The sequence below is a fragment of the Dama dama genome, chromosome 19 (assembly GCF_033118175.1).
Source record: "Dama dama isolate Ldn47 chromosome 19, ASM3311817v1, whole genome shotgun sequence".
Lineage (NCBI taxonomy): Eukaryota > Metazoa > Chordata > Mammalia > Artiodactyla > Cervidae > Dama > Dama dama.
In genome coordinates, this window is record NC_083699.1 from 74,215,083 (window position 1) to 74,242,940 (window position 27,858).

Here is a 27,858-nt window from a genome sequence, read left to right on the forward strand (position 1 = left end):
GTCACAAAGGCGCCGGCCGCCGCTCGCAGCGGGTTCTGGGAGCTAGCGCGGCTGCCCAGGCAGCCGGCTGAGCGGCGCATCCCTGGTTAGCAGCGCGCTTGTCCGCCTCTGCGGTCTCTCGGTAGCCAAAGCTCGTCGCCGTTGACGGCGAGGTTAGCCGGCGTTGCGTGTTGGCCGGGAAGAGTCCGATAGCCAGTTTTACGTGGTCTAGAATCTTTGCGCCCACTCCACTAAATCCCCGTCTAATTGGCAGTTGTTCCCCCGGGAGACGCGGCACCGAGTCTTGAAACGCTTTGGACTCCTCGGCCGCCAGGGCGGGGTGGAGGTGGGGGGGAGAGGCTGCCCTTGGGAATTTTGGCGGGATGTTGTGGGCAGCCCCCTCGAGGGCCCTCTGGTCTCAGCGATCGGCGACCCCCAGTGCCCGGGTCCCGGCCGCGAGGATTGGGAGCGTGAACTTGAGGTCCGCCCGCGGGCCTAGAGGGCACCCACGCTGGGCACTTGGCCGTGTCAGCTCGCGGACAGCTTCAGACAGACAAAGTCCTAGTGGTACAGTAACTGGTACCTTTGAACGCACGGACACTGTGCGAACTCAGTGGACGTGTAGGGGCAGCTGAATGGACTGGGCGATGTGTCCCAGCTTACAGTAGCCGTTTCAGTTAGGTACCAGCGGACTGGACTAAGTCTCCCTATCGAGGGCAGACCTCGAGTAGTCTGTTGTCAGAAAGCTTTGGCCTTTGCTCATGGAGCTGGGAGCTGAGTGCGGGAGCCAGGCGGTCAGCTGCTGGTTCCTTTGAACCTGTCACCCCTTGGTCTGACATCCCTCGCCAAAACGGGAAAGGCCCTATTCGATTTATTTCACCAGACACTTACGCTAGGGTTTCACTGTCCTTGTATTTTGCAGCTAACAAAGTTTACGAGTTTGGTTAAGCCAGAAGAGCCAACGCGGGATCCCGCCGACCCACACTGGGTCTTTCAGCCGAGAATGCTTCGAAAACTGCGGGGCCTGAGCCTCGCGGCTCTCCGTACCTGACTCTCCGCGTGGACGCGTTCCCGCGCTTTCTGGCGTGAGGGTTAGAGGGCGCGCCGCCGCGCAGGCGCAGGAGCTGAGGCCGCGGTAGTCATGAGCGAGGCTGGCAGCGCTGAGGAGGCTTGTCGGGTTAGTGCGGACATCCAGGTTTCGGCCTGTGGGCCCTAGCCGTCGCCCTCGGCTTTCCCACACCGCTCCTGGGTGCCGTCCAGTGTGCTCGGGAGGGCCCTGGGTGTCGTCCGCAGACAGCATGCCCTGGGTAGGGGATAGGAGGCAGCAATCTCTGCCTTGGAAAATTCTCCCAAATCCTTTGGGGTGCGGGTCCAGGGGGCCGCGCAGGGGGTGGTGGGCGTGCTCCTGTGACCCCGGGCCAGGCCGGGCCTGGCCGCCGACGAGGCCCTGGCCGTGTTGGACTTGTCAGCCTCAGGGGTGCCCGGTTGTCGTTTTCAGATCCTGGTTGTGTCCCCGGTCCTGGGGTTCCTGAGAGTCACCTAGCTTCCCTGTTTCCCCATTTCCCAGGGTTGTGGTCTGAATGAAGCAGGACGACCCGCAAAGGGCCTGGCGCACCCAGTACGCATCCACTCCGATGGCTTTTCCGCATGATAGCTTGATGCCGGAGCATTAAGAAAAAGTTGCTGGCGTTTTCTTTGGGGTTCTGGAATAGGGCCTTGTTTGCACTTTAAAAAAACTGGCTCACAGTGTGAGGGCTGGGGCTTGAGCTCTCTGGGTGTAATATACATAGAAAACAGTACATTAGGTAAAGACGTGGTTTGAAACTATTTTGAGTACAGGAGGCCTCAAAGAAAAGGAAGCAAGCTGAGTTGGGCTGCTGGTTTTAGTCATCTGAGGAGAACTGTAATCTTGAGATCTGCTTGTTTTCCTAGCACATGGGAACTAAAGAAGAATTTGTTAAAGTCAGAAAGAAGGACCTGGAACGACTGACAACTGAAGTGATGCAAATACGGGACTTCTTACCCAGAATACTAAATGGGGAAGTACTGGAAACCTTCCAGAAATTAAAGATTGTAGAAAAAAGTGAGTCATACTTCATCTTCAGCAGTCACTGATGGTGACAGCAGTGTGTTTCAGCAGGTTTACCTTATGTAAATAATTGGGAAGTGATTGTAAATAAACTTTAAGATACTGTTACAGTCTTTGTAATTACCTTTGGGAGAGTCAGATAAGACATAAGAAGGGGAGGGGCCCACAAATGAGTAACTTGTCCTTGTGTAGGTTCGTGTTGGAGGAAGGGTTGCCAGATTTCTGAGTATCTGTTCCTAGCTCTTCACCTTTTGTCTTTGGGAGAAGGGTTTTATACTTTTGTTATTTAAAAGCTCTGTTCTAAACATTAAGTCCTTTCTTGTATAAATACATACAATCTTATACAAGATCCTCTTATGCAAAGGATCCTTTCTTGTAAAAGGATCTTGCCATTTAGCAACCTTGCATGGATTCAGGCATGTCTGTAGAGATACGGTCTCTTGGTGGAGGAACTGCTCAGTTCTAGCACTGATTTAGGTTGCTAGAACTTGTCAGTTCAGGTTCTGAGATTTGAGCTCAGCCATTGCGTCAGGTATTGGTCTAGAAGCCTCTATTGGAATTCTTGGGGCTGTTTTGGATTGATTCAGTTACTTGCCTGACAGAGGCTGAGTTACTGTTAAATCAGCCATCAGTGGTTAAGGCTGGCTTACTGTTACATCACTGCCTAGCTTCTAGAAGAGGTGTGTCTAGGGGGCCAGGTCATATCATTAGCCCTAGTCCAGACAAGAAGCTGTCTGGAGTCAACAGTACATGTTTCTGGTTTGTGGAGGAGCATCTGGTCAAGGGGCTGGCATCCAGTTAGAAGCGAGAGTGCTGTGTTCCCATGGCACCCTGCCTGTTTATTCTCCCTTAGAAGTCCTCAGATGTACCCTCCCTGGCCTGTGGTGTGCTCTGCAAGGTGGGCTCCTGCAGACGGCTTGCCTCTTGCTTCCTTACTGGTTGCCAGTGAGGACTCACTGAGAGAAGGAAGCCATGGGCAGAAGGAGTTGGCGGTGTTTCCTCCTGCTCCCTCCACATCTGTGACCCGTGCCCAGGGGCCTCCACATTCCCAGCTCTCACCGGGCTGTAGGAACACTGTCCCCTCTCCTCCTTTCAGCTGGAGGGCTGCTTCCAGTCCCAGGTGCCTTACCATCCTTGCCGGGTCTCTGGCCCCTGCTCTTCCCTTTGTAAGTAGTCCTTTCCATAAAGTCCACAGCAGGGCTTCTTTGTTTCCCCCAGGACGTTGCCAGGTATGCCCCCAATCACTGGTTACCATAGCTCCAGGTCACTGTCAACCTCCCGTGCATTCAGCAGCCTCAGAAGAGCAGTCAGTCATCTTGGGTGCTTGTGTCTTTAGGGGAGGAGAGTGCTGACGAGCAGCTGAGGATGTTAGCCTGCTGGGTAGGTATACTTCTCACTGCAGATTAACACACTGGCATTCTGAAAAACACATCAGGGACTTCTCATGAGCTGTTTTAGCAAAAGCCAATTTTTGGAGATTAATTCTCTGTCAAAATCAAACTAGTGGTTACCAAAGCAAGGTCCGTAACTGCATTTGTGGTGACGTGATCACAGGCAGACTTTGGGAGATCTTGCCTCACAGCCCTTGGCCTTCCCAGCCGTGTCATCACCTCCTTTCCCATCGGTCTTCTCAGTCTGCTTTTCGGGTTTGTCCTTCTCTGCAGCAGCCATCCAGCTAGTGGAGGAGCTCAGGCTCTAATGCCCTCACCCCGTGGCCTCTCCGAGGGCAGTCTGTGCACTGGTAGCTTCAGTTGCCATGTTGATGCCAGTGGCTCCTAGGCTTTCCTCTAGCTTCCCCTCTTCTCCCGGGTCGGGGTCCTGTTTCTAACTCCTACTTGGCATTTGTTCTTACTTGTTTCACATTCACTTCAGGTTCTAAGTGTTTGTCTTAGTGTGATCGGCCTACAGCCCTCAGGAAGGACCTGTGTTCTGACGAGGTCAGGTTACTGGCTGGTTGCAGTGAGGGGGACCACTCACTGCAGCAGAGGAACTGTGGGCATCCTGCCACCAGAGGAAGAGACAAGTGTTGCTCTAGGATTTGGGATGGGGCGGAGTGTAGATGGCCTGCGGGCGAGGCTGTGTTCTCATGGGCTCCACTTGGAGTTGGGCTGTGTGTGAAGGGGTCCCCACTGGGTCTCACCACAGTGGCCCCAGGCCCTGTTTCCTTGGAAACTACAAAATGTAGATAGAAGAATATGAGGTCTAGGAACCTTTAATTTGAAGCCCTGCGGCCAGCTGGCTGTTCAGGCTGGGCTCCCTGTCACAGCAACTGCCATCCCATAGGCGAGTGCATGTGTTTCTTCTTCCTCACCAGTGTAAGTCCAAACAGCAGAAGTTCTGGTAGTCTGGGGTTTTACAGGATAAAACAAACCAGCCGCCACTGAAGGAGGGGTCATCATGACAGTTTCCTCTTGCAGTGTGTCCTTGGTAGAAATATTGTTTCCTGCTAACTTGGCAGCCAGCTTTCTGTGTCTGTTCTCCAAGCCCAGCAGATTGCAGGACAGATTTTCACTTTCTCAGAGTGAGCCAGAGTTACTTTCTCACATCTGACTCATGCTATACCTCCCCCACCCCCCGGACACTGGACTTTCCCAGCCTCCCCAGGGCACTGACATCCAGACGGAGACCCAGGATCTTCCTTGTTGCCCACCTCTCTTCTCACTCTTCACTCCCCTTCTACCCCCTACCCATCTCCCAGTGAGTCTTGGACCTTTTTCCTCAGGGATGCATCAAGAATTCCTCAGCTGCTTCCACTGTCACTGCCACCACCCATGGCCAGGCCCCTGTCATTTTGCTTGAATCCCTGCTTCCCGATAGCAGTCAGTCATTGCCACTCGCCAGCCCACTCTGAATACTGTAGCCTGATTGGTTTTTGACAGTTCAGTTCAATTTTGTCATTCCCCTGCTTACATCAGTTATCAGTGGCTTCTCCTTGCTCTTTGGATAAAGACCAAAAAAATCAAACCCCCACCCAAGCTCCCTCCCACCTTAAACCACAGCTTGAAAGGCTTTGTGTTGTTGGACTTAACCCCCTACCCAGACTCACTTCGTATCTAACCGCCTAACCATTATCTGTCTTCATGTTAGATGCTGTCATAATATCCTGAACTTTTCCTTCAGACAGTATGGTTTTAGCCCCCTCTAACAGTGTAAGTTGGTATATTCTCTGAGCCTGGCTGATTCCTTGAGGAATCGCATGAGCTGGAGCTCTGAGAACAGGCCCCTCAGAGCCTGTCCAGGGGTCGCAGGGCAACAGCAGGAGCTGTGTAGCATGCGTTTATCCCCCCTCTCCCTGGCCTGTGGTACAGGGGAGCTCCTGGCTTTGTGTGCCTCCCATCTTAACCAGAGACAAGGGCAATGTGAAGATCGGAGTGGGTGCTGGCAGGGAAGAAGGAGAGGGAAGCCACACACCCAACTGTAGGGCAGGTTTCTTCAGAGAACAGGTATTGGTGCTTTGGATGGGCTCAGGCTGCACAGGCCAGCCAGGAAACAGGATGGCGTGATGGGTGTCAGGTCTGCCTTTCGCATAGGAACTTAGTTTCCTTTGGGAAACTGGGCAGGTAGGTGGTAGAGGCTGGAATAATCCTGCAAGGGTATTGCCTGAGAATCTTTAGGGAACAGATGAGCATCGAGGGCAGAGGCAAGATTAGAAGGAAAAGGGGAAGACTTTTTAGGCTAGGATGCAGCATGTATGAAAGTCACAAATGGGAGTGAGCAGGGTTGGGTATGGATTAAGCTCATTTTCCTGCTTGACAGGTGGAATAGATATTGGGGTATGTCAGAAAATGATGTCAGAAAATGTGAGCAGTTTATAGAAGACAAAATAATGATGGATTATTTTAAATTTGAAAGGAGAGGCAGTTGGAAATGAGCACATGGAAATGACATCTAAATAGTGATCAAAAGGACATTTTCAGGGGAATGATTTTGTATCTGAGTGTAGGACATGTTGAGGACTTGGTTGGCAGATGGAGAATTAATGTAGAATGCTTGTCAAGGAAGGTCTCAACTTTACGTGAGGGTATGGACTCTGCCTTGTGACAGGTTGTGAGGGGAAATGGTTGGTCGGAGAGTAACTGGGGGCCAGGCGCAGCAGGAATCCGAGGACAGAGTCCTCTGCAAGCTGCTGCTCATGAATGTCTACGAGGGTGGCAGCGCTCAGCTCCCTGCAGGTGTCGGGGTTTAAAAGTGCTGTCCTCTTTGGCACGTGCTTGGCCTAGGCGTGGCTGGGACTGGGACGCCCTCCTTCAGGTGGAGGGGCCCTGGCTGTCCACGTGATACCTGTGGGGCTGCACAGTCCTCACCGCGGGTGTGGCTGCCGGCTGCAGAGTTGTGCTGCGGGTGGGGAGGGGTCAGCCCTTCTGATTCCCGCGTCGTTCAGGATCAGCTGTGCACTGTGGAAGTGAGCTCACCCCTTCTCTCCCATCCCTCCCGGGCTTATTCTTCCAGCAATGAAGGAGTTACCACCACATCAGTGTGTGTCAACAATTTGTTTTAAACTGGGAGAGTCCTGCCTTTTTTTTAATTTAAATTAAAGTTTATGTAGTATGTGGTTGTTCAACCTGTAAAATGAAGTTGTATTTTATGCATAATTATTTGAAAAATTCAGTTTTGTAACACTTATTTTTAAAATCAGTGGGTACAATGAAGGTGTTTTGATGAAAACAAAAGTGTACTATTAGAGATTTTGGAAGACAGTTGTAGTACCATCCTCAATGTCCTATTTCTGTTTTCATGCTACTGTTTTTTTTTTGATCACACTGTGTAGTTTGTTGGATTGTGGTTCCTGGTGAGTGAAAGCTCAGAGTCCTTGCCACTGGACTGCCAGGAAATTCTCTCCAGTTTCACTTTTAATTTTGGTTGTTAAGTGGCAAGAAAAGGACAAATCCCAGAGATGAGTTGCAAATGAGAAGCTTTTAAACAGCTCACCTTGCAACATCAGGATGGTTTTCAATAAACTGATCTTGAAGCTTGCAATCAGCGGGGTCAGATATTATGTTTCTCAATTAAGTCGCAAAGTCTAATTTCTTGTCTTTCGTAGTTGACTGGAAAGGCCACTCAGCCTGTTTAAACTTTCACTGTCTTATAGAAAATACTCTCCAAATGCATTATGTTGCATTTGAGATGCTAAATGATACACTCTGAGGACAACTTGCCACCTTAGTGGTGTTTTGTCAGAGGCATCTGAATTATTTAATTTTACATGTTGACACCAGACATAAACTGCAGTCTCATTGCTGACATTTTAAAATTTGCAGCATTGGTTTTAAAAACTTCCTTGTTTGAATAAGTGTGTTTAAATGTCAGCCCTGTGAACCAACTTGATTTGTACATTGACTCTCAGCAGTGAGTACAAAGTAGTGCAGCCATGATATGCTGAAGAGTTATTTGATAGTTTTTTAGCCATGGAAAAAATCACTTTGTATCATTTAAAATCTGTACAGCGGCACCTTGCCTCTGTGAGCACGGTGCAGTGGCACTTGCTGCGATGGGGGTGGTGTTGTATAATCCATGCTGTCTGTGTCTGTGTTACGAATAGCCACCAGCCATCTGTGCCAGACTGACCCAGTGCCGTTTATGGGAAAGACAGTTTTTCCTCCTGTGCTAGTGTCTTTTGTCATAGTGGCTATTTATGGATGGATCTGAGTCTCAGTTCTTTATTAGTTTTATGATTTATTGTAAAATTAGGTTTAGATATTAGTCTTTATTAGTTTGTGTATTGATTTTCTACTTGGTGATTTTTTTACTCTAGCTCCCTGATGAAACTCTCTTGTTGCTTGTTTCTGGAACATACTGATCACAGTTATTTCAGAGTTTGAGTGTGATAAATCTCTCTGGATCACCTGTTGATCTGCTTGTATTATCTATTTTTCCTCTTGGTGGTCATGGTAATTTTTTTTATTATCATTATTGATTAATGGATTTTAAAAAAATGGAGTGTGTCGAGGCTCTGGAAAGTGATATTTTTCTCCAGCAAGGATCTTCCCCCACTGGCTTCTCTCAGGATGGAGTCCGAGTAGATCACTGTAACCCAGTCGGGTTGAGCTGGTTCATGGCTCATTTCGGTTTGAGCTGGCCTGTTTCTAGTTCTTTCTCCCTCTTAGGGTTTTGGTTCTTCTGGGGGATCTAACTGAGAGCTTGAGGCGTTTCTCAGAGTCCTTTTGTCCAGGAGGCCCTGACCTTCAGTTCTGATCTCTCCAGTGCCATAAGACTGCTGATAGCTCTGCATGGCCTCCTGGGCTCTCTCCACTCCCCCTCCCCCCCAACGCCTTCCTCTGTAGCCGCTCTACCCTTACGTGCTGCTGGGTGCCTGTGGGGTTTCAGCTGTCTCATAACTCTGTGCTCGATTCCCTCTGCCTGGCGAGAGGCTCTTCCTGGCCTTGCCGCTTCTGCCTGTGCTGCTTTTGAGTGTGTAGGTGCCTGGGGAAGAGCGGCCGCCGGAAGACTGGGCTTGCTTCTTCAGTGCACCCCCTCTCCTCTGGGGAGTCCTGGCTCTCCAGGCCTGTGTGGTGTGCTGACTCAGATACTCTGAAACAGCTTTTTGTGGTTTGTTCAGATTCTACTTCCTACTTGTTCTTGGAGGAAGATTGAACTGTTCAGTCACTGTGCTAGCTGGAAATGGAAGTTCTTCCATCTATGTTGTTATGATTTTTAAATTGTTACAAATATATTGGGATGTCATACAGAAAATACAGGAGACATTCTAAAGATACATGACAATTAAATGCAATACCTGAAGCTGGGCCTGATGCTATACCTTGAAGGAAAAAAATACTATAAAGGGCAATCTTAGGTCAAATGACAAAATTCTAATGTCCGTGGTAGATTAGATAAAGGTATTAATTTGTCTGAAGTTGGCAACTGTTTATACTGGGTATCTAGGACAGTATCCCTATTCTTAGAAAATATTCCCTGAAGTATTCAGAAGTAAAGAATCGTGCTAATGTAACTTACCCTAAACTGGCCGAAAAATATAGTGTGTATGTGCTTGTGTATGGTCCAAATGATGAGCGAATGTGGTGAAATGTTAACTGTAGGTAAGTCTGTGTAATGGGTACCTGGATATTCTTTGTATTATTTTAATCCAATTAATTTAAGTTTGAAATTATTTCCAAATAAAACATTGAGAAAACATGTTATAAAATGGAAATACTGATTAAATGTTTACAGAACTATAAGCATCCCTGAGGTTCTTAGCAGTGGGGTTTGGAAAGCACTGCACTCCATGACTTCTAAAGCATTTGTGGAGTTGTTTTGAGATTAATTTCCCAGGAGTTTGATATGAATGAGAAGGGGGACCTCTGTTTCTGCCCAGAGAAGAATTATTCTGGCCCAAAGAAATATGAACTAGAGTGAGAATCATTAGAATATAAGATAATCATTAAAGAGTGAGTGCCAAGAAAAGATGTCTTTTTAAAGGCATGATGATTTATCACTATTTTCTATTTTGGCTGTGCTGGGTCTTCATTGTGGCACGTGGGTTTCTCCAGTTACATTGCTGTGGCTTTTCTCGTTGTGTCCTGGGGACTCCAGAGCAAGGCTCAGTAGTTGCCCCACAGTATGTGGGATCCTCATTCCCTGACCTGAGATCAAACCCAAGTCTGTTGCATTGGACGGCAGACTCTTACCCACTGGGCCACTAGGGAAATCGCCCCAAAAAGAGATTTAATTTGACCAGAAGTTTATTATTAGCTTCCCTGATGGCTCAGATGGTAAAGAATCTGCCTGTAATGTGGGAGTCCCGGGTTCAATCCCTGGGTTGGGAAGATCCTCTGGAGAAGGGAATGGCAGCATACTCCAGTATTCTTGCCTGGAGAATCCCATAGACAGAAGAACCTGGTGAGCTACAGTCCATGGGGTCATAAAGCATTGGACACTACTGAGTGACTAACACTTTCCTTTATTGTGGTCCAGATGAAGTATTAGCAGAATGTATCAAGTCCAAGTCCTTGCAAGAAACAGAAGACATAAACAGTATCGTGAGGACAAACCAAGGTGGCCAATTTGGGGCACCAGCAGTTGGGAAGCAAAGGCCCAGGACCTGGAGGAGTGGAGGCGCTGTGGCCTCCCAGAGAGCGGGCAGGCTGGCAGGACGGTGGGTGCTCAGCATGGCCAGAGCCTCAGCTGCTTGAACCTGGCAGGGGCCATGTGGTGGGGAAGCAGATGTCCCGATCTGCCTCCTGTTCTATTTCCTGGGGGAGGCCTACTTTCCAAATTCAGCAGGAATCCATAAGCAAGGGAGGCTGGCTGCTATGGACATTGACTTCAAGCCTCTTACCTGTTGGGCCATAGCAGGTTGGAGAGATCTGAAGGGCACGTGGGGACTGTCCAGAATACATGGGATGGGAAAGGAGAAGATTGACTGTTAGGGGCTTATGGGCTGAGGAGCAGACAGCTAGCCAAGGTGGAAGCGGTAGAGACTTGTTGTTCAGTTGCTCAGTTGTGTCTGACTGTGCAACCCCATGGATGGCAGCATGCTAGGCTCCCTTGTCCTCCACTATCTCCCAGAGCTTGCTCAGATTCTTGTTCATTGAGTTGGTGATGCCATCCAACCATCTCATCCTCTGTTGCCCCCCTTCTCCTCCTACCCTCAGTCTTTCCCAGCATCAGGGTCTTTTCCAGTGAGTCAGCTCTTCTCATCAGGTGGCCAAAGTATTGGAGCCTTTGCATCAGTCCTTCCAATGAATATTCAGGGTTGATTTCCTTTAGGGTTGACTGGTGTGATCTTCTTACAGTCCAAGGGACTCTCAAGAGTCTTCTCTAGCACCACAATTTGAAAGCATTAGTTCCTCAGTGATCAGCCTTATTTATGGTCCAGTTGTCATGTCTGTACGTGACTACTGGAGAAACCATAGCTTTGCTGGCAAAATGATGTCTCTGCTTTTTAATATGCTGTCTAGGTTTGTCATAGCTTTTCTTCCAAGGAGCAAGCATTTTTTAATTTCATGGCTGCAATTACTGTCTGCAGTGATTTCGGAGCCCAAGAAAATAAAATCTGTCACTGTTTCCACTTTCCCCCCATCTATTTGCCATGAAGTGATGGGACTGGATGCCATGGTCTTAGTTTTTTTGAATGTTGAGTTTTAAGCTGGCTTTTTTTTACTCTCCTCTTTCACTTTCATCAAGAGGCTCTTTAGTTCCTCTCTGCTTTCAGTTCACTCCTGACTACCCAGTTATTAACATACTTTATGCTAATAAATGAAAAGCAAAAGTCCCTAACTCTTTGCTTAGGCAAACACTTTATCAGAATTCATTTGAGTTCAACAAGATTGATCCTAGCTTTTTTGTGATAGAATTAAGTTGATATTCAATCAGGTAGGTATTCATTGTATGCTGGGTATTTGTTAAGCTCTGCTAGGTGACCTGGGGATACACACAGGATAAAGTCAGATCCTGTTCCTTGGTAATTCACAGGTAGACTGAGGAGCTTCTGCGTGGAGATGCGAAAAGATAGTGCCAAGTACAGTGGCAGCACCAGCCCAGGAGAGATTTGTATTAGTCATGTGTTCTTCTTCTTAGGAAACAGTGCTCCAGTGGCCTTTACGTTAGAAAAAGCAGCAGATTTTTGGCAGCACAGGAAGAAAAAAAATGCTGCTTCCATATTCTTGTTCCAGCTCTCCTCCCCTACTCCTTTTGGTTTGTTTAAAAAACTGGATAGCCAATTAAAGTGTTGTTTGGCTAGAAATGCATTTAAACTCTTTAACTCAGGATTTTTTTTTTAATGAAACCTAGAATATTCTCATTTTTTCACTTTATCAACTTAAATATTTTGACAGGCTGATTAGGTTAAAATGAAGTCTTTAGAATAAGTCCTAGTCCAGTGTGACTGGTATCCTTATTAAAAGAGGAAAACTGGACACCGAAGCTGGAGTACACGGAGGGAAGGTGATGTGAAGAGATGAGGAGGCCAGGCAAAGGGGAGGCGGGTGGGATTCCGCTGCCACAACCCAGGGATGCCTGGGCCACCAGTAGGTGGGAGAGGCGGGGAAGAATCCTTTCTCCACAGGTTTCAGAGCAAGTGTGTCTCTGCTGACACCTCAATTCTGAGCTGCAGCCTCCAGAACAACGTGACGATGAATTTCTGGTCTAAGCCACCCAGTCTGTGGGCTTTGTTAGGGTAGGTCTAGGGAACTAATACATCATCCAGATCTTGGCTCATGGTAAGGATGAACTCTTACTATGAGACGAGATGATGTCTGACTCTTTGCGACCCCATGGACTGTAGCCTCTCTGTATCCTTCCTGTGAATAAGTTGATAGTCATTCTCATGTTATTAAAGCTATCAAAGAAGAATTCTGAGTTTCCGAAGATAAATAGATGTTGAAATGTCCTGTGAGATTGTTTCTGTATGTCAGTTGTCTTGGCCATCCTTTTACTCAGTTAAAGGTTAACAGATTTTTCTTCATTTTGAGTGCTGAAGCTTAGCAATTGAAATCCAATCTAAGCTGGGTGGCAGCCTCTTTCGTGCTCTAATACTGAGACTGGGTAAGATAATGTCTTGACCATTATGTACTGTTGTTTCGTCTCTAAGTCCTGTCCAACTCTTTGTGACCCCATGGACTGTAGCCTGCCAGGATCCTCTGTCCATGGGGTTTCCCAGGCAAGAATGCTGGAGTGGGTTGCCATTTCCTTCTCCAGTGGATCTTCCTGACCCAGGGTTTGAACCCTCGTCTCCTGCATTGGCAGGCAAATTCTTTACCACTGAGCCACCAGGGAAGACCATATAATGCACTGTATGTATTAGTGTATTATTTCTGTCTCTGATTTAAAAAAAAAAACTGTTAGAGAATGAGACATAAAATAGCCAAGCCTTTTCTCTATTCAAGGATTAGCAGAAGACTATATAAAGAAGTGAAGTTCGTTTACGTGACAGGTATTTATAAAGTGCCACCAGGTGCCATGTCCTAGGCATGTCGCACATGTTCTAAGTATGTGGGATTACCAGCACACAGGAGGATGCACTTTAGGACGCATGCTCCAGGGGCCAAGCTGCAGAAGCGAGTTTTGTCAGGAGGTGGCGGCAGTGCTCCAGTCTGGCCACCAGGTGGCGGCCTCCTCCTGAGAGCTGGGAGTGGGTGGGTGGCAGCCCTGACACAGCTTTTGAATACTGTGGGGTCGAATGGGATTGTTTAACCGCATCCTTTTGTTGTGTTAACGTACAGTAAAGTCATTAGCAGTTTGTAGAGTGAGAGATTATGACATTATTATAAAGAGTCTTCTGAGTGGTCTTAATTCCTCCATAGTTTTACACGTAAGACTTGTAGGAGTGTGATTTCCTATCTTCTTTACCGTGTTTGAGGAATATACAGTTTAGTAATAGAAAAAAAACATTAAAAGTTAACTGCAAAGAAAAAGTTTTATGCCATTAATAATTTTATCTTATTTTTTTTTCATTTTTTTTTGTCTGCGACCATTTGCAAGTTCACATTTCATTCATAATTATATTTTCATTTAACATTGTTACAAAATGCAGATATGTAGTTTTCAAAGCATAGCACTTGATCAGTATAGTTGGTTTTTTGGGTGGCAAGGACTAGTGGGACAAAATAAAGATTTCCAGTGCAAGTCATGTTGTGCGAGATACATCCTAAAAGGGCAGAACAGAGAACTGTGAAGGAGAAGAAGGGGTCCCATGCTGTTTCACCTGTTTCTAAGAAACTTATTTTATTTCTAAGAAACTTATTTTAAGAGAAACTTTGCCAGCCGCTTCACAATCATTAACTGAATATCTAGCTTTAGGTTTTAATCTCCTGCTCTGGCAAAGGATCTCCGGAAAATGTGATGAAAGTGTCAGTTGCTCAGTTGTGTCTGACTCTGTGACCCCGTGACTCTGTGACTGGAAGTGGCAACCCACGCCAGTATTCTTACTTGGAGAATTCCATGGACAGAGGAGCCTGGTGGGCTACAGTCCATGGGGTCGCAAAGAGTCAGACACAACTGAGCGATTTCCACTCCCAAGGAATTCTGATGTGCTGTAAAGTCTGAGAACCAATGTCCCAAAGTGTTCCTACTTCAGTGAAGTTACACCAGTAGCTCTGAGCAGACGTCCACTCAGGTTTTGGTACATGTTAGCTTTGAAACGTGATATCTTAGTCTTTGGGATCAAGGCACTTAAAGCTTTTTTGTTTTTTAAATGGTTAACGCTTTAATAGTAGACTGTGTTTTTACAGGCAACCAATTAGCAGACTAATGAGCCATTTAAATTTCTTTACTTAAAACCAGTATTCTAGAAAGGTTTACCCCAAATGGAGCCTCGTGCTGCTGACCGAGACTACGTGCAGATGTCAGTGAGCATGCCATCAGCATGCTGTGCTGTGTGCCAGTGAAGCGAGGCCCCCGACCCTGAGCCCCGGGCCCTGGCGAACAGAGATCAATGATTGTTCACCAGAGGCACTTCAAACTTTGAGTTACCTTTTTTCTTGGCTTTCTGAATGTCAGAATTTCTGTAGCATACTATTTTTTATTTAAACTCATGAACACGGATGCCTTTTGGGACGTTTGTTGACCATGTGGCTCATCAGCTGGGCGAGGACGGTGGCGAGGAAGCGTGCCCTCCTCCCCGCCTCTCACTGTGGCCTTTTCTGTTCTCGTCTCTGTGGCTGTTGCCTCACTGCTCCATTGACAACGGCAGCAGCTGTTGTCGTGGAGCCAGTCTGCCAGCGGGTGAGACGAGTGTGTGAATCAGCCCGGCTGGCACCATCTCCTTGCTGAACTGCCTTCTGCTTTTTATGGAGCACATATGAGTGTGTGCCACGAGACAGTCGGGCTGCCCAGCCCTGCCCGCACTCCTTTAAACAACACACTTTCCTAAAAGTCTGGCAGTGAAATGAAGTCTTAAAAATGTAAAGCAGAAACCAAGGTGCTTTCTGCTATGGGCAAAAAGGTGACAAAAACTTAAAAAGCAGGACGTTAGAATCTTGGTTATCCCAGCACTGGTTATGTGAGTAATCCTACCTAAGCAATCAGGCTTTCCTAAGAGAAAATTAAGCAAAATGCATGGTCAGGAGAGATCAGTGACTTGAAATACTGAGTATTCTTGTGTCTCTTGTAGACCTGGAGAGGAAGGAGCAGGAGTTAGAGCAACTGAGGATGGACTGTGAGCACTTCAGAGCCCGCCTGGAGTCTGTGCAAGCGGACAGTATGAGGGAGAAGAAGGTACGATGCTCACCAGGCCACGGGAAACGCCCGAACCATGCTTGTGGCCACAGTCTAGCCCTCACGCCTCAAGACATTGTATTTTTAAATGTATTTATTCTGAATGGGTTGGAAAACAGTTGATCATTTGGATTTGACAACCATGTAACATGGAGGCTGTCTACTTGGTGCCTTTCGATAGGCACTTGCTGTTAATTTCTGTGTTAAAAGACCAATCCATGTCATTAAAATTCATAATATAATAATCCGGAAACAATCATGCATGTAATGATTTGTAATCAGAGTTAGATATGTAAATAGAAATATCTGTAATTAGGAGGTCACTTCTGATAGTTTGGAAATAACCAGTTGCATTTCATTTTAATATTTGGGGAGACTAATAATATTTCTTAAAAACTATACATTTTCTTTTCATGGAATAAGTTATCTCCTCTTCTATAAAGCTAGAGCTGTTTGGCCACTTCTGCTGAAGTTTGGCGCTTGATTGTACTTTTATTCTTGAACAGTATGGTAGAAACTGGTGACGGCATCGAGGACGTGCTATTACCTGTGTTACCTGTGTGCTGGGAGGTGTCGCGACTGTCCGTGCCGCTCACGGGTTTCTGCAGCACTGCTGGGTCAGCAGGTGCTGTGAGCCTGGAGAGATGCTGGGAGCCAGGCTGGGTCCCACCGCCTGTGTGCTCAGCTCCGCCTCACACCTCCTCCTTGTGTGGACGAGTTCTGAGTGTCTGTGGCTAAAGTGGAGGGTTTCCCAAGCTGGTGGATTTTGTATAGACTTCATTTTTTCCCCACAGTGCTTAATTGTTTATTTATCAAGAAAAACTGTTCCTTAGCCCAGATATTCATAATTTCATAGTTCAGGAATACAGGTAAGTGACAAACTTGCGTGGAACTCAACCCAGAGACATTCCTTACATTCCAGAATCATATTGCAATCTGAAAGATAGCAGCCTTCCTCGTTGCTGCAAAGTCTTTTATGGAATATCTGTAGAAATTTCTGCATATGCCTTCTTTTGTGGTTCAGCCAAAGCAAGCTTACAGAAAGCTGCAACTCCCAGGGTTACAGCGAGTGCTCCAGCAATGTGAGATTACAGATGCTTGGCCATAGGACTGTGCGTCTAAAGTTTCATCAAAGAACTGGAAGCCCTGGTAGTTTTTCTCCTTGACTGCTCAATAATGACGTCCTTCCAGACTGATAGACTTTAATATCAAATAAGTAGGGAAGATCAGGGAAAGAGTTTCAGTCTCAAAACTGTTAGGTTGTGTGTCACTTATCGAAAGCTGACGTTGTAGCTCAGTCATACTCGATTTAGATCATGATAGACTAAGATGGATGCATGATTAATTTGTCTGGACCTAAAAGTTTCATTGTCTAAAAGAAGTTGACCTGCAGGATTTGGATAAATGTGAACAATGCAATCCACTGGTTCAGTACTCCTTAAAATGCCGCGACATCTTTGCTAAGGCTGAAGCTTAAATTGGGCACAATCTTAGATTTCTTATTTCTTAAATTTATAAACATAGGAAAAAATACATGTTTTGCTGTTATTTTAGATGTTATGCTAAAAATAAGCCACCCTGGGAAAGTGCCAGAATAAAGGACAAATGGCTGCAGTGAAGTAGTGTCAGGTCACAGCATGGTTCTGCCCAGACACTTTGACCTTAGTTAAAATGTGGGCATATTTGAGGTTAAACTATTTCCAGTTAAGTTTCCTGTTTAATAGTCCCTCCTGTTTAACAAGGGTGGGAGGCCCTGCGAGTGTGCTGTGATAGGACTTGTCTCTTCCTGCTGTAGGGAGCTGGCCGCTGCCTTTTCTGCCCAGGGCTGAACAGATCGTGCAGCTAGACTCTGCAGGCTTATTTTAGAGTTGAGGAACCAGCAAAGAATGCAGGACAGGATCCTGAATTAGAGCATTGCTGGTAAGACTTCAGTCTGGGGGAAAGTCATGGGGAGAATGCAGACGTCACTCAAACCAGCATGTAAGGAAAGACCAGAAGTCAGAGTGTGGACTCAGAATTCTAAAGATGTGCGCTGACCCCCAGAGCTTAGTCCCAGGGACCAGCAAAGCTTGGCTTATACGCCCTGTTGAGGTGTTGCCTCAGTGGGGTCAGTGGAGGAGCCTCGATGGGCCTTGATGTGATCTAGGAGGCGGGCTGGGAGAGTTCTGGCAGTGGCAGCCTTTGAACTTGAGAGAAGAAAGAGCCAGTGAATTGTTGGGGGATATCTCTCTGAATGACTTGGAAGGTTTGTGCTGTTGTTATAAAGCCAGCTGTGGCTTCCCACCATGTCTCTGCTGGCTGAGATTTTAGTACCTGACTGTGCTTCCCCGAGTGTGTGTGGACCGGTCACAGACAATGGACAGAGTCCCCGTGTTCCCTCCAAGGAGCTGCGTGTTTGTGGCTTACTTATGGCTTCATTTTCGGTGGCATCTTTCATAGTAAACCAACTTAAATTCAGACTGCTAGTTTTGGTTTGTTGTTGCTGTTCAGTAGCTCAGTCATGTCTGACTCTTTGTGACCCATGGACTGTAGCATGCCAGGCTTTCCTGTCCATCACCAACTCCCAGAGCTTGCTCAAACTCATGGGCATCGAGTCGGTGATGCCATCCAACCATCCCATCCTCTGTTGTCCCCTTCTCCTCCTGCCTGCAATCTTTCCCAGCATCAGGGTCTTTTCCAGTGAGTCAGTTCTTTGCATCAGGTGACCAAAGTATTAGAGTTTCAGCCTTAGCATTGGTCCTTCCAATGAATATTCAGGGCTGACTTCCTTTAGGATTGACTGATTAGATCTCCTTGCAGTCCAAGGGACTCTCAAGAGTCTTCTCCAACACCACAGTTCGAAGGCATCAATTCTTCAATGCTCAGCCTTTTATTGTCCAACTCTCACACCCATACATGACTGCTGGAAAAACCATAGCTTTGACTATGTGGATCTTTGTAGGCAAAGTAATATCTCTGCTTTGTAATACGCTGTCTAGGCTTGTCATGGCTTTTCTTCTAAGGCGTAAGTGTCTTTCATGGCTGCAGTCATGAAATATAGTTTTGGTTATCTGTATTTAGTTTTTAACCTGTTAGGAAAGAGTCACTACTTTTCTGATAATAAACGGGAAGTTGTTGCAAACATTGTATATTATTTCAGGAAAATTTTTAAAGAAAAATTAACTGATAATATAGTTCAGTTAAAATCAGAAATGAACCTCACAAATATCACAGTTTAAATATTCTCCCATTTAAGGACATTTGGGTTATTTCCTTTTTTTTTATTGTTGGTATTGTGAATAAAGGTATTATGAACATCTGTATGTAGGTTTTTGTGTGAATGTTTGTTTCCATTTCTCTGGGCTAAATGCCCAAGAGTGCAGTTACTGGGTTGCAAGGTAGGTGCATGTTCAATTTTGTAAGAAATTACCCAGTTGTTTTTCAGAGTGGTCATACCATTTCATATCATCACCAGCAGTGCTGAGTGATTCACTTCCTCCACATCCTGATTAGCATTTGGTGTTCTCACTGTTTTTCATTCTAGCTGTTCTGATAGATGTGTTGCAGTTTTTAATTTGCATTTCCCTGTTGGCTAGTAATGCTGAACATCATTTCATGTGCTTATTTGTTGTCTATATATTCTCCCCTATACAATATCTGTTTATGTCTTTTGCCCATTTTCTAGTTGGATTTTTTTTAACTGTTAAATTTGAAGAGTTCTTGATATATACTAAGATCCTCTATGACACACCTCCTAGAATAGTGGAAATAAAAACAGAAATAAACAAATGGGACCTAATTAAACTTAAAGCTTTTGCATGGCAAAGGAAACTATAAACAAGATGAAAAGACAACCCTCAGAATGGGAGAAAATAATAGCAAGTGAAACAACTGACAAGATTAATCTCTAAAATATGTAAGCAGCTCATGGAGCTCAATACCAGAAAAACAAACAACCCAATCAAAAATTGGGCAGAAGACCTAAAAAGATTTATCCAGAGAAGATATCCAGATGGCTAATAAGCACAGGAAAAGATGTGTTTTCATCTCAACATTGTTCATTATTAGAGAAATGCACATTAAAACTACAACGAGATATCACCTCACACTGATCAGAATGGCCATCATCAAAAAATCTACAAACAATAAATGCTGGAGAGAGGGTATGGAGAAGAGGGAACCCTCTTGGATTTTTGGTGGGAATGTAAACTGATACAGCCATTATGGAGAGCAGTATGGAGATTCCTTAAAAAAATAGGAATAAAACTACCGTATGAGCCAACAATTCCACTACTGGGCATATACCCTGAAGAAACCACAATTGAAAAAAGCATATGTACCCCAGTGTTCATTGCAGCACTATTTGCAGTAGTTAGGACATGGAAGTGATCTAGATGTCTATTCGACAGATGAATGGATACAGAAATTATGATACATATATACAATGGAATATTACTCAGCTATAAAAAAGAACACATTTGAGTCAGTCCTAAAGAGGTGGAGGAACATAGAGCCTATTATACAGAGAGAAGTAATTCAGAAAGAGAAAGACAAATATTGTATATTAACACATATATATGGAATCTAGAAAGATGATACTGATGAGCCTATTTTCAGGGCAGCAGTGGAGATCCAGACATAGAGAACAGACTTTCGGACACAGTTGGGGAAGGAGAGGGTGGGGCAAAGGGAGAGAGTAGCGTGGAAACATACACATCACTGCTTGTAAAGTAGATAGCCAGTGGGAATTTGCTGTGTGACCCAGGGAGCTCAGCCCGGTGCTCCGTGACAACCTGGAGGGGTGGGGTAGAGTGGGGGTGGGAAGGAGGTTCAGGAGGAAGGGGCACATGGGTACCTACGGCTGATTCATGCTGCTGTCTGGCAGAAACCCACACAAGGTTGTAAAGCAACTATCCTTCAATTAAAAATAAATTAATTAAAAGATAAAGTGTTCTTGATACATTCTAGATGAAAGGTGAGTGTTATTGTGAATGGGATTATTTTCTTTTAGTTCTTGATATCACTGTACAGTTTGTACAGCCCTGTGTCAGGGCATATCTGTCTGCATCCGCCAGATGTGACCACAGAAGACAGTTCTGATGGTCATTCCCAACAGTTCTTGTTGATCTTACAGAAGAGCCAAGATAACCAGACTAATCACAGTGCATCCTGCTTCAGTTGTGAGAAAAGCTGGAATTCTGAAGAAAAGGCTGTGAATCAGTGTTTGCCTATGTCACCACAGCTTGAGTGGCTGAAGTACACATTTAGGAACCAGGCTTCTGTCCTGATGAAGGCAGATATTAAAGACCCAGAGTTAATAAATCACATAAAGCAGTTTTAGCAAGTGTCCTAGGCTCAGGGAACATTTTTCTCAAGTAAATATGACTGTGTGGTAGCTCAGATGGTAGGGAATCCTCTTGCAGTGTGGGAGACCTGGATTCGATCCCTGGGTTGGGAAGATCCCCTGGAAGAGGGCATGGCAACCCACTCCAGCATTCTTGCCTGGAGAATCCTAGAACAGAGGAGCCTGGTGGGCTACAGTCCATGGGGTCTCAAAGAGTTGGACACAACTGAGTGACTAACACTTACTGAGTCAGGAAACCTCAGGAAACATGGAAGAGTGACACTGGCATTGATGGTTGGGGAGGGCGGGAAGGCCCACATCAGCCAAGATTCACCTGAAGGTGAACCTTTAGGAATGCTTGTGTGGACAGAGGCAATGTCAGGGGGACGGCTGCCTTGGTAAGAACCCTGGCTGACTGTTCCTTCGGGGGCTGTGGGAGACTGAGAATTCTGGGCTCCATCTCCCTGTGACTCTGGACTTAGCTTGCTGGGTCAGGGCACGCCCAGGAGGCCCTTCCTCCTCACTCCTCTCCTTCTGCTCCCATCTTTCCTGCCTGGTCTTGACTGTGTCACCTGGCGTTTTTACATTAGAAATACTTCTCTATGAGAGAACTTCCGTGTTGGCTTGTTACTTTCTTCAGGTGTCCTAGTGGTGCTGTCCTGGGTATAGCCACTGGGACCTGAGATGCCGCGTTTCCCATCTGACTTAGAAGGAGTTGAATTCATGTCTTTGGCAGTATTTATAAACTCCAATTCAGAGGCATGTTCTTAGAGTGTTCTTTTTGCCCCTGCCCTCAAATAAGTATGGGTTGTGCCCCACTCTGGGCTAGTTTTCACTGGCCAGCTGTTTACTATATCCCGTGTTCATTTCATTTCTTTAAGAATGTCTTCAAGAGGGGGAACGCAGTAGAGGTGTCCTCAGGCCGAATGCTGTCGGTGTCTCTGATCTCACCCTGTTTTGGTTTCAGGAGAAGCTGGCTCTTCGACAGCAGCTGCACGAGGCAAAGCAGCAGCTTCTGCAGCAGGCCGAGTACTGCACGGAGATGGGCGCCGCAGCCTGCACCATCCTGTGGGGCGTCTCCAGCAGCGAGGAGGTGGTCAAGGCCATCCTGGGAGGGGTGAGCACGCCGTGGGGCGGCTGGGCGCGGGAGTCGTGCTGCTGTCACGCAGAAGGCGCCGTGCCTCTGTTGGGGCGCCCGCAGACTAGACCCGCTTGTTTTGCGAGCCAGGTAGTTGTGGAATCCCAGCTGTGCAGGGCCCACGGTAACCTGGACCCGGGGTGTCAGATGAAGGGGTGAGCGCCCTTCTGCCCCAGAGTCTGCATGGTGTGGTGGAGGCAGCTCTACTTCAGGATTGTTACTTGACATCTGTGTGCATGTCGCAGACTGTAAAGTGCTTTTACATACCTTATTTCCAGGGGTAATATAATAGTTCATTGCCTGAATGTTATATTTTGTTGTTGTTGTTTAGTTGCTGAGTCATGTCCAACTCCTTTGCAGTACCTTGGACTGTAGCCCACCAGGCTCCCTTGTCCATGGGATTTCCCAGGCAAGAATACTGGTGTGGGTTGTCATTTCCTTCTCCAGGGGATCTTCCTGACCCAGGGATCGAACCTGCATCTCTTGCATTGACAGGCAGATTCTTTACCATTGCACCACCAGGGAAGCCCTTATGTTATTTATCATATATGTATATATAAAATAGATGTTAATAATAGCACGTGCACACACATGTCAAGGAGCTTCACAGAGGAGGAGAGCTTTGAAATGAACCTTGATTCACTGGCACAGCAGCAGTAACAGGAAGTGAGGAGGGTGGCTCGGGAGGAGAGAAGGGTACTCAGGCCTGGAGTGAGACGCAGGGACAGTGTGTGAATCTCCTGACACAGGGTAGGGATTAGTGTGTTGGTGGAGCAGTCTGGGACAGATTCCTTAAGGCCTCTGGGACAGGATTCCTTAAGGCTTTTTGAATGAAAAAGTGACAAGAGAATTTGGGCAGCTTAACCTGACAGTGAATGAGGATGGAGGGAGGGTGAGGCTGTGGATGTGGAGACTGGCCAGGAAAACATCATCAGAGCTGCCCCTCCCCGCTCCCCCCCAAGTGATAGAATGGCGAATGGGAAATGAGAGAGCTGTGTGGTTGAAGGCAGGACTGGTGACAGGATGGCCTCCTCAACCAAGAGGATGATGGCCCAGGAAGACTGTGCTCTGACTCTGGGGGATCGTGTGTTCCTGAATGGAAATAAACACCCAGGGTGGATGGTTGGTGGGAGGGCCAGTGTAGTACTTACTCGTCACTTGTAGAGATAGAAACGGTGGAGGGACTAACTGTATTTTAAAGTTTATTGAGCTTTCTTTAGGTATAACTTATGTATCATAAAATTCATTTATTGTAAGTGTACAACTTAGTGTTCTTCAGCTAATTTTTGGAGGTGTGTAATATCTCCACAATCCAGTAAGGATATTTATATGGCCTCATGTAGTTCCCTTGTGCCATTGTACAGTGTTTTCAGACTGTTTCTTAGAACTCTGCCTCTTCCTCCTCCTTCCCCCAAGGAAGTGCTTTCAAGGCCCTGTGAACTTGGAAACTTTTTGCTGGGGAATGAAGACTTAAATGGGCTTCCATGCAGGAGACCCAGATTTGATCGCTGGGTCAGGCAGATCCCCTGGAAAGGGAAGGGCAACCCATTTCAGTCTTCTGACATGGGAAATCCCATCGACAGAAGAGCCTGGTGGGCTACAGTCCATGGGGTCACAAAGACTCTTAAATGCCAGATGAGCCTGTTTGCTGTCTTTTATGTGTTGAGGTTTCATTTAAGATTTTATTTGAAAAATAATTTCTGCCAAAGATTTGAAAACCTCTGGTTTCATGACTAGAATAGATAACCTATTTTTCTGTTATGTTTTTAGTATATTTTTGGGTGAATTTGTCCAAGTACTTCTGTCATTGTATAATTTCGAACTGTTTCCCATATGTATTTTTATTTTACTATGTCAGTCTTCAAGGTAATTTTTCTACAAGCCCCCAAAACTTCTTTTTTTCTTGATCTTTTCAACAGGAAGTTTTAATGAGGGAACAGATTTTAAAATATTACTTCTGTAATTAAAACTGGAGTCTTTCTTCTGTGTCCTACACTTTAAAAGTGTTTTCCTGCTGGTAGCCATGAAAGGTTGTGACATTCTCATTTCTAAACTTTCAGGATAAAGCTTTGAAGTTTTTCAACATCACTGGTCAAACAATGGAGAGTTTTGTGAAATCACTGGATGGGGATGTTAAGGAGCTGGATTCTGATGAAAATCAATTTGTTTTTGCTTTGGCCGGAATCGTAACAAGTGAGTAATTCCCTGTGAACATAGTGGCTTTCCGGAATGTATTCCAGAGCAGTGATCACAGTCAGGGTGTGTGCGCATGAACACCTCTGGTTCAGATAGGCTCCTGCCCTGGAGACGCTGACTCAGTGGACAGGGTAGGGACCAGGTGTGTGTTGTGGAGCATCACCCGGGTGATTCTAAGAAGTAAGCATCAGTGAGTGTGAGCAGCTCACCTTAGGAAACAGGATGGCGCTGCATGTTCTGTTCAGTTCTGTATGTTGACAGAAGTCAAAACTGTATGTTTAGCTCCTTGTTGTTTGGCATCATTGTCATTTACTTATATCTTCCTAAAGTAAAAGCCTTAAGCAGAGCTTCAGTTAGGCTCTTGCTCTTGTTGTGCTGTTGTAATTAACGAATTCCAAAAAATCTAAATTGTCTCTTTAGTGAATTTTCCCCAAAGATTATAGTTATGATTAGATAGAATTCTAATGGCAAAACTGCTGGTAAGGATAAAGCCAGATGACTAAATAATTAATGCTAATATAGTGGAACGTGGTTTATACTAGTGAGTATTAAGGCTTTTTGTTCTGAAGTCAGTGAAATAGTTATAGTGCTATGACTTACTTTTTTACGTTGTTCTTTCATCTGCTGTATGCTGTGCTCCTCTTAGGGTGATTCTCTGCTCTTAAATAGAGGGGAAATGTTATTTTTCTTCATCAACTGAAATCCTAATGCAGTAGATCTCATGTAGACAATTTCTTCATAAACCCTTAAGAACCGGTGATATTCTTCATGGGCAGATGTTGAGACCCGGGTGTTGTCCAGTCCTGATTTGGCCTGGCACTTTGTCTGCTGGAGGGCGGCCTCATGCACTTTCATCATAGCCTCTTCAGCTGGTTGAGGCTTGCACTGCTCCACCTTCTCAAATTGCTATAAGATATCTTTTCTTCTTTTCTTTTTTAAATAAATGCTTATGTATTTGGCTGCCCCGGGTATTAGTTTATTTATTTGGCAGCACGTGGGATCTTTAGTTGCAGTGTGAGGGATTTAGTTCCCTGACCATGGGTGGAACTTGGATCATCCACATTGGGAGTGTGGAGTCTTAGCCACTGGACCACCAGGGAAGTCCCTGGGGTCTCTTTTTTAGCAGAATGTTTAATACTTGCAAATTTGATGATTAGATTTTCTGCTATTTGCAGGTGACTCCAAAAGTCTGTGATGTATGTGACTTGCCATTCTGCTGAGTTGTGATTTTGAATTGCTTCAGCTGCCAGCTGGTGTGCAGTGGTGAAGTCGTGGGCCAGTGGGCAAGGCCAGCCTGTTGCTCAGCAGACAAGCTCAACTTGGCTTTGTTTTTCCCTGTCTGGAGTGGCTCACTTAGGAGCCCTCACAAAGAGTCAGAGTGGGCATGTCTGCATTCCACTTACAGGCTGATGAACATGATGAAATGTTTACGTGCTTGTGTTGGTGTTTACTGCCGCTCTCCTGAGGCCTTGGGGCCTTCCGTGTCTCAGATACCAAGACTGTTCCATGGGGAGTAGGCAGTACGGCAGATGCCCTGGTTAGCTGTCAGATAGATCCTCTGCCTTCTAAACTTACCTGCGGGAAACTCGCCCATTACAGCTTTTTTTTCACCTTGTTGCAGTCCTGCAAGTTTTGACAAATGCATGCAGTCACGTTACCGCCACAGTGAAGATGTGGAAAAGTTCCATTGCCTCCCTCTTGTCTCCCCTCCCTCCTCCTTCCTTTCGCAGCCAGCCCCTCTGCCCACCGTCAGCACCAAGCAGCTGCTCGTCTGGCAGTTTGCTACGCCTTTTAGCTGAATTTTCCTGGCTGGCCTGTCTGCTGTCCAGTGTCCACCCCAGGGGAGCAGGTGCTGGCCTCCCATTTCTCCTTGTAGCCCCTGCCTTTTCTTGTTTTTCCTGTCAGTCGGTTGATTCTGCAACCTCAACTCTGATGTGTTCAGGATAAGTTGTGATTTTTCAAATTATCTACCCGCCTCTTTTTAAAGAATGGAGGTGTCGCTCTTTTCAGTTTACTGTGTCCTAAGCAAAAGCTGGCTGTCAGAGATTGGTTTAAACTGTGAAATTAGTGGATTTTTCTTATCCATAGTCACTGCTGTTAATAATAGATTAATAGTAATCAAAGTATGGATTTTTAGGCCTAGCTAGCCCACTTCCCGGAATATCAACTCTCTGGACTTTATTTTCCTCAATATTTTTATAATGCCTGCTCAGTACCTTACACATTGTTGTGCATGTTACTGAACTATGGGTAAGTGGTAACATATTGTAACCCAGGGTCCTGTTTAACATAGGGTGTGTGATTGTTTTCTACAACTTTTATAAATGGGCAAATATAGAACTTAAAAGAAGATGGCAAATTGTTATCACAACCCTGTGAAGGTTAACTTGCTTAGCTTACAAATGAAAAACTTATTTTTCTGAGTACCTTTTCTGCTTTTTGACTATTTGGAAGTCATAATTGCACTCCTTGTCTCTAAATTCTGGGTTTATTTATTCAAACAGTCTTAGGTAATGATTATTATTTAGTCTTAAAGTCGTGTCGAACTCTTTTGTGACCCTGTAGACTGTAGCCCACCAGGCTCCTCTGTCCATGGGGTTTCCCAGGCAAGAATACTGGAGTGGGTTGCCAGTTTCTTCTCCAGGGGATCTTCCCAACCCAGGGATTGAAATCATGTCTCGTGCACTTGCAAGAAGATTCTTTACCGCTGAGCCACCAGGGAAGCCCTTAAGTAATGATTAAAGAATCAAAATTTCTTTTTTTTTTGCCATGCCTCACAGCTTGTGGGATCTTTGTTCCCTGACAAGGGAGGACCCAGGCCCAGCAGTGAGAGTGCTGAATCCTGGCTACTGGATTGCCAGAGAACTCTCCCAAATTACTTTTTTGATTGTTGATAATCTGTGGCAGGACTGGATCCAGCTTATCTGTCATGGATGTAATAGTTACACAGAACTTACAGCAGCGTGCCTGTGTGTCAGTGACCAGCGCTGCTCCTGGCCCCTCTGTGCGTCTACCTCCTGATTCCCACCCTCACGTGCTTGCACTGACAGGGGAGCAGAGTCCAGTTCCTCTTCCACCACTGACCAGCCCTGTGCTCTTTACACTGTGACCCCCAGCTTCGTCTTCTGAAAAGAGAGGCTTAGGCCCCCAGATGAAGATTACAGTCTGCCCCAGCCCTGGACTGCGGGTGCTTTGAGAGAGGCGGCTGTGAGCCTTGCCTTTTGGGTCAGTCGATGGTCTCTGAGGGGCAGTTGGCCTTCCCCGTGTGCCGTATCCTTGAGTAACTGTCCCTAGAACGGTGTTTCTCAGCCTCGGCAGTGAATTCTCTGTTTGGGGCTGTTCTTTGCACTGTAGAGTTTAGGAGCATCCCTGCTCTCTGCCCTGAGAGCCCAGGAGCAGCCCCAGGGCTGACAGCCAAGAGATTCTCCAGTGGTTGCCAGGTGTCTCTTGGCGGCAGAATTGTGCTCCCTTGCCACTTGGAGAACCACTGCCCTGTATCATGGCCTTCACCTGTCTTGTACACAGAAAGTTTATGATAATCTGGGATGTTAGAGGTAGTTGCAGAGAGCTATTTTGAGATGCTGAAGCCTGTTTTAGTTTCTGTGTCCCCTAGGTGTGAATCTGACATGTTTGATGTCGCCTATCTATATAGAGGTCTTTCTAATTCAGGAGAATTTGATACCTGTTATCTACAATATCCAGTTAATCACAGACATTTTCTTAGTCATCTTTCAGTGGTTTGTCTTGGATAATTGGGGATACTTTGTAATCTCTCCTTAGATAATGCCCTTCCTTCAGTTGACAGAGTGTGACCAAGATAAGGAGCTGTTTTGTGGAATTGGAGTGTTTCCTTGAAACTCATGTCCCTTTTGTAGCTGACTCAGTTAAAAGATAAGCACAGGCAGTTCAGTTCAGTTCAGTTTAGTTCAGTTCAGTTGCTCAGTCGTGTCTGACTCTTTTGTGGCCCGTGAACCGCAG

At 46.0% G+C, this 27,858-nt stretch overlaps 1 protein-coding gene across 2 annotated transcripts in view; it reads left to right on the plus strand.

The window, feature by feature from the left end:
• Positions 1-15: 15 nt before the first annotated feature.
• HSF2BP (heat shock transcription factor 2 binding protein) overlaps positions 16-27,858 on the plus strand; it is an 86,410-nt gene continuing 58,567 nt past the window's right edge. Inside the window, exons 1-6 of one of the 2 annotated variants that reach the window (XM_061167493.1) lie at positions 16-152; positions 902-1,156; positions 1,912-2,062; positions 15,120-15,223; positions 21,514-21,663; positions 23,745-23,877. In XM_061167493.1, the coding sequence (XP_061023476.1) occupies positions 1,121-1,156; positions 1,912-2,062; positions 15,120-15,223; positions 21,514-21,663; positions 23,745-23,877 (574 nt within the window). In that variant the 5' untranslated portion in view covers positions 16-152; positions 902-1,120. The remainder of the gene's footprint in view (positions 153-901; positions 1,157-1,911; positions 2,063-15,119; positions 15,224-21,513; positions 21,664-23,744; positions 23,878-27,858) is intronic. The other variant, XM_061167495.1, reaches the window with a different exon arrangement.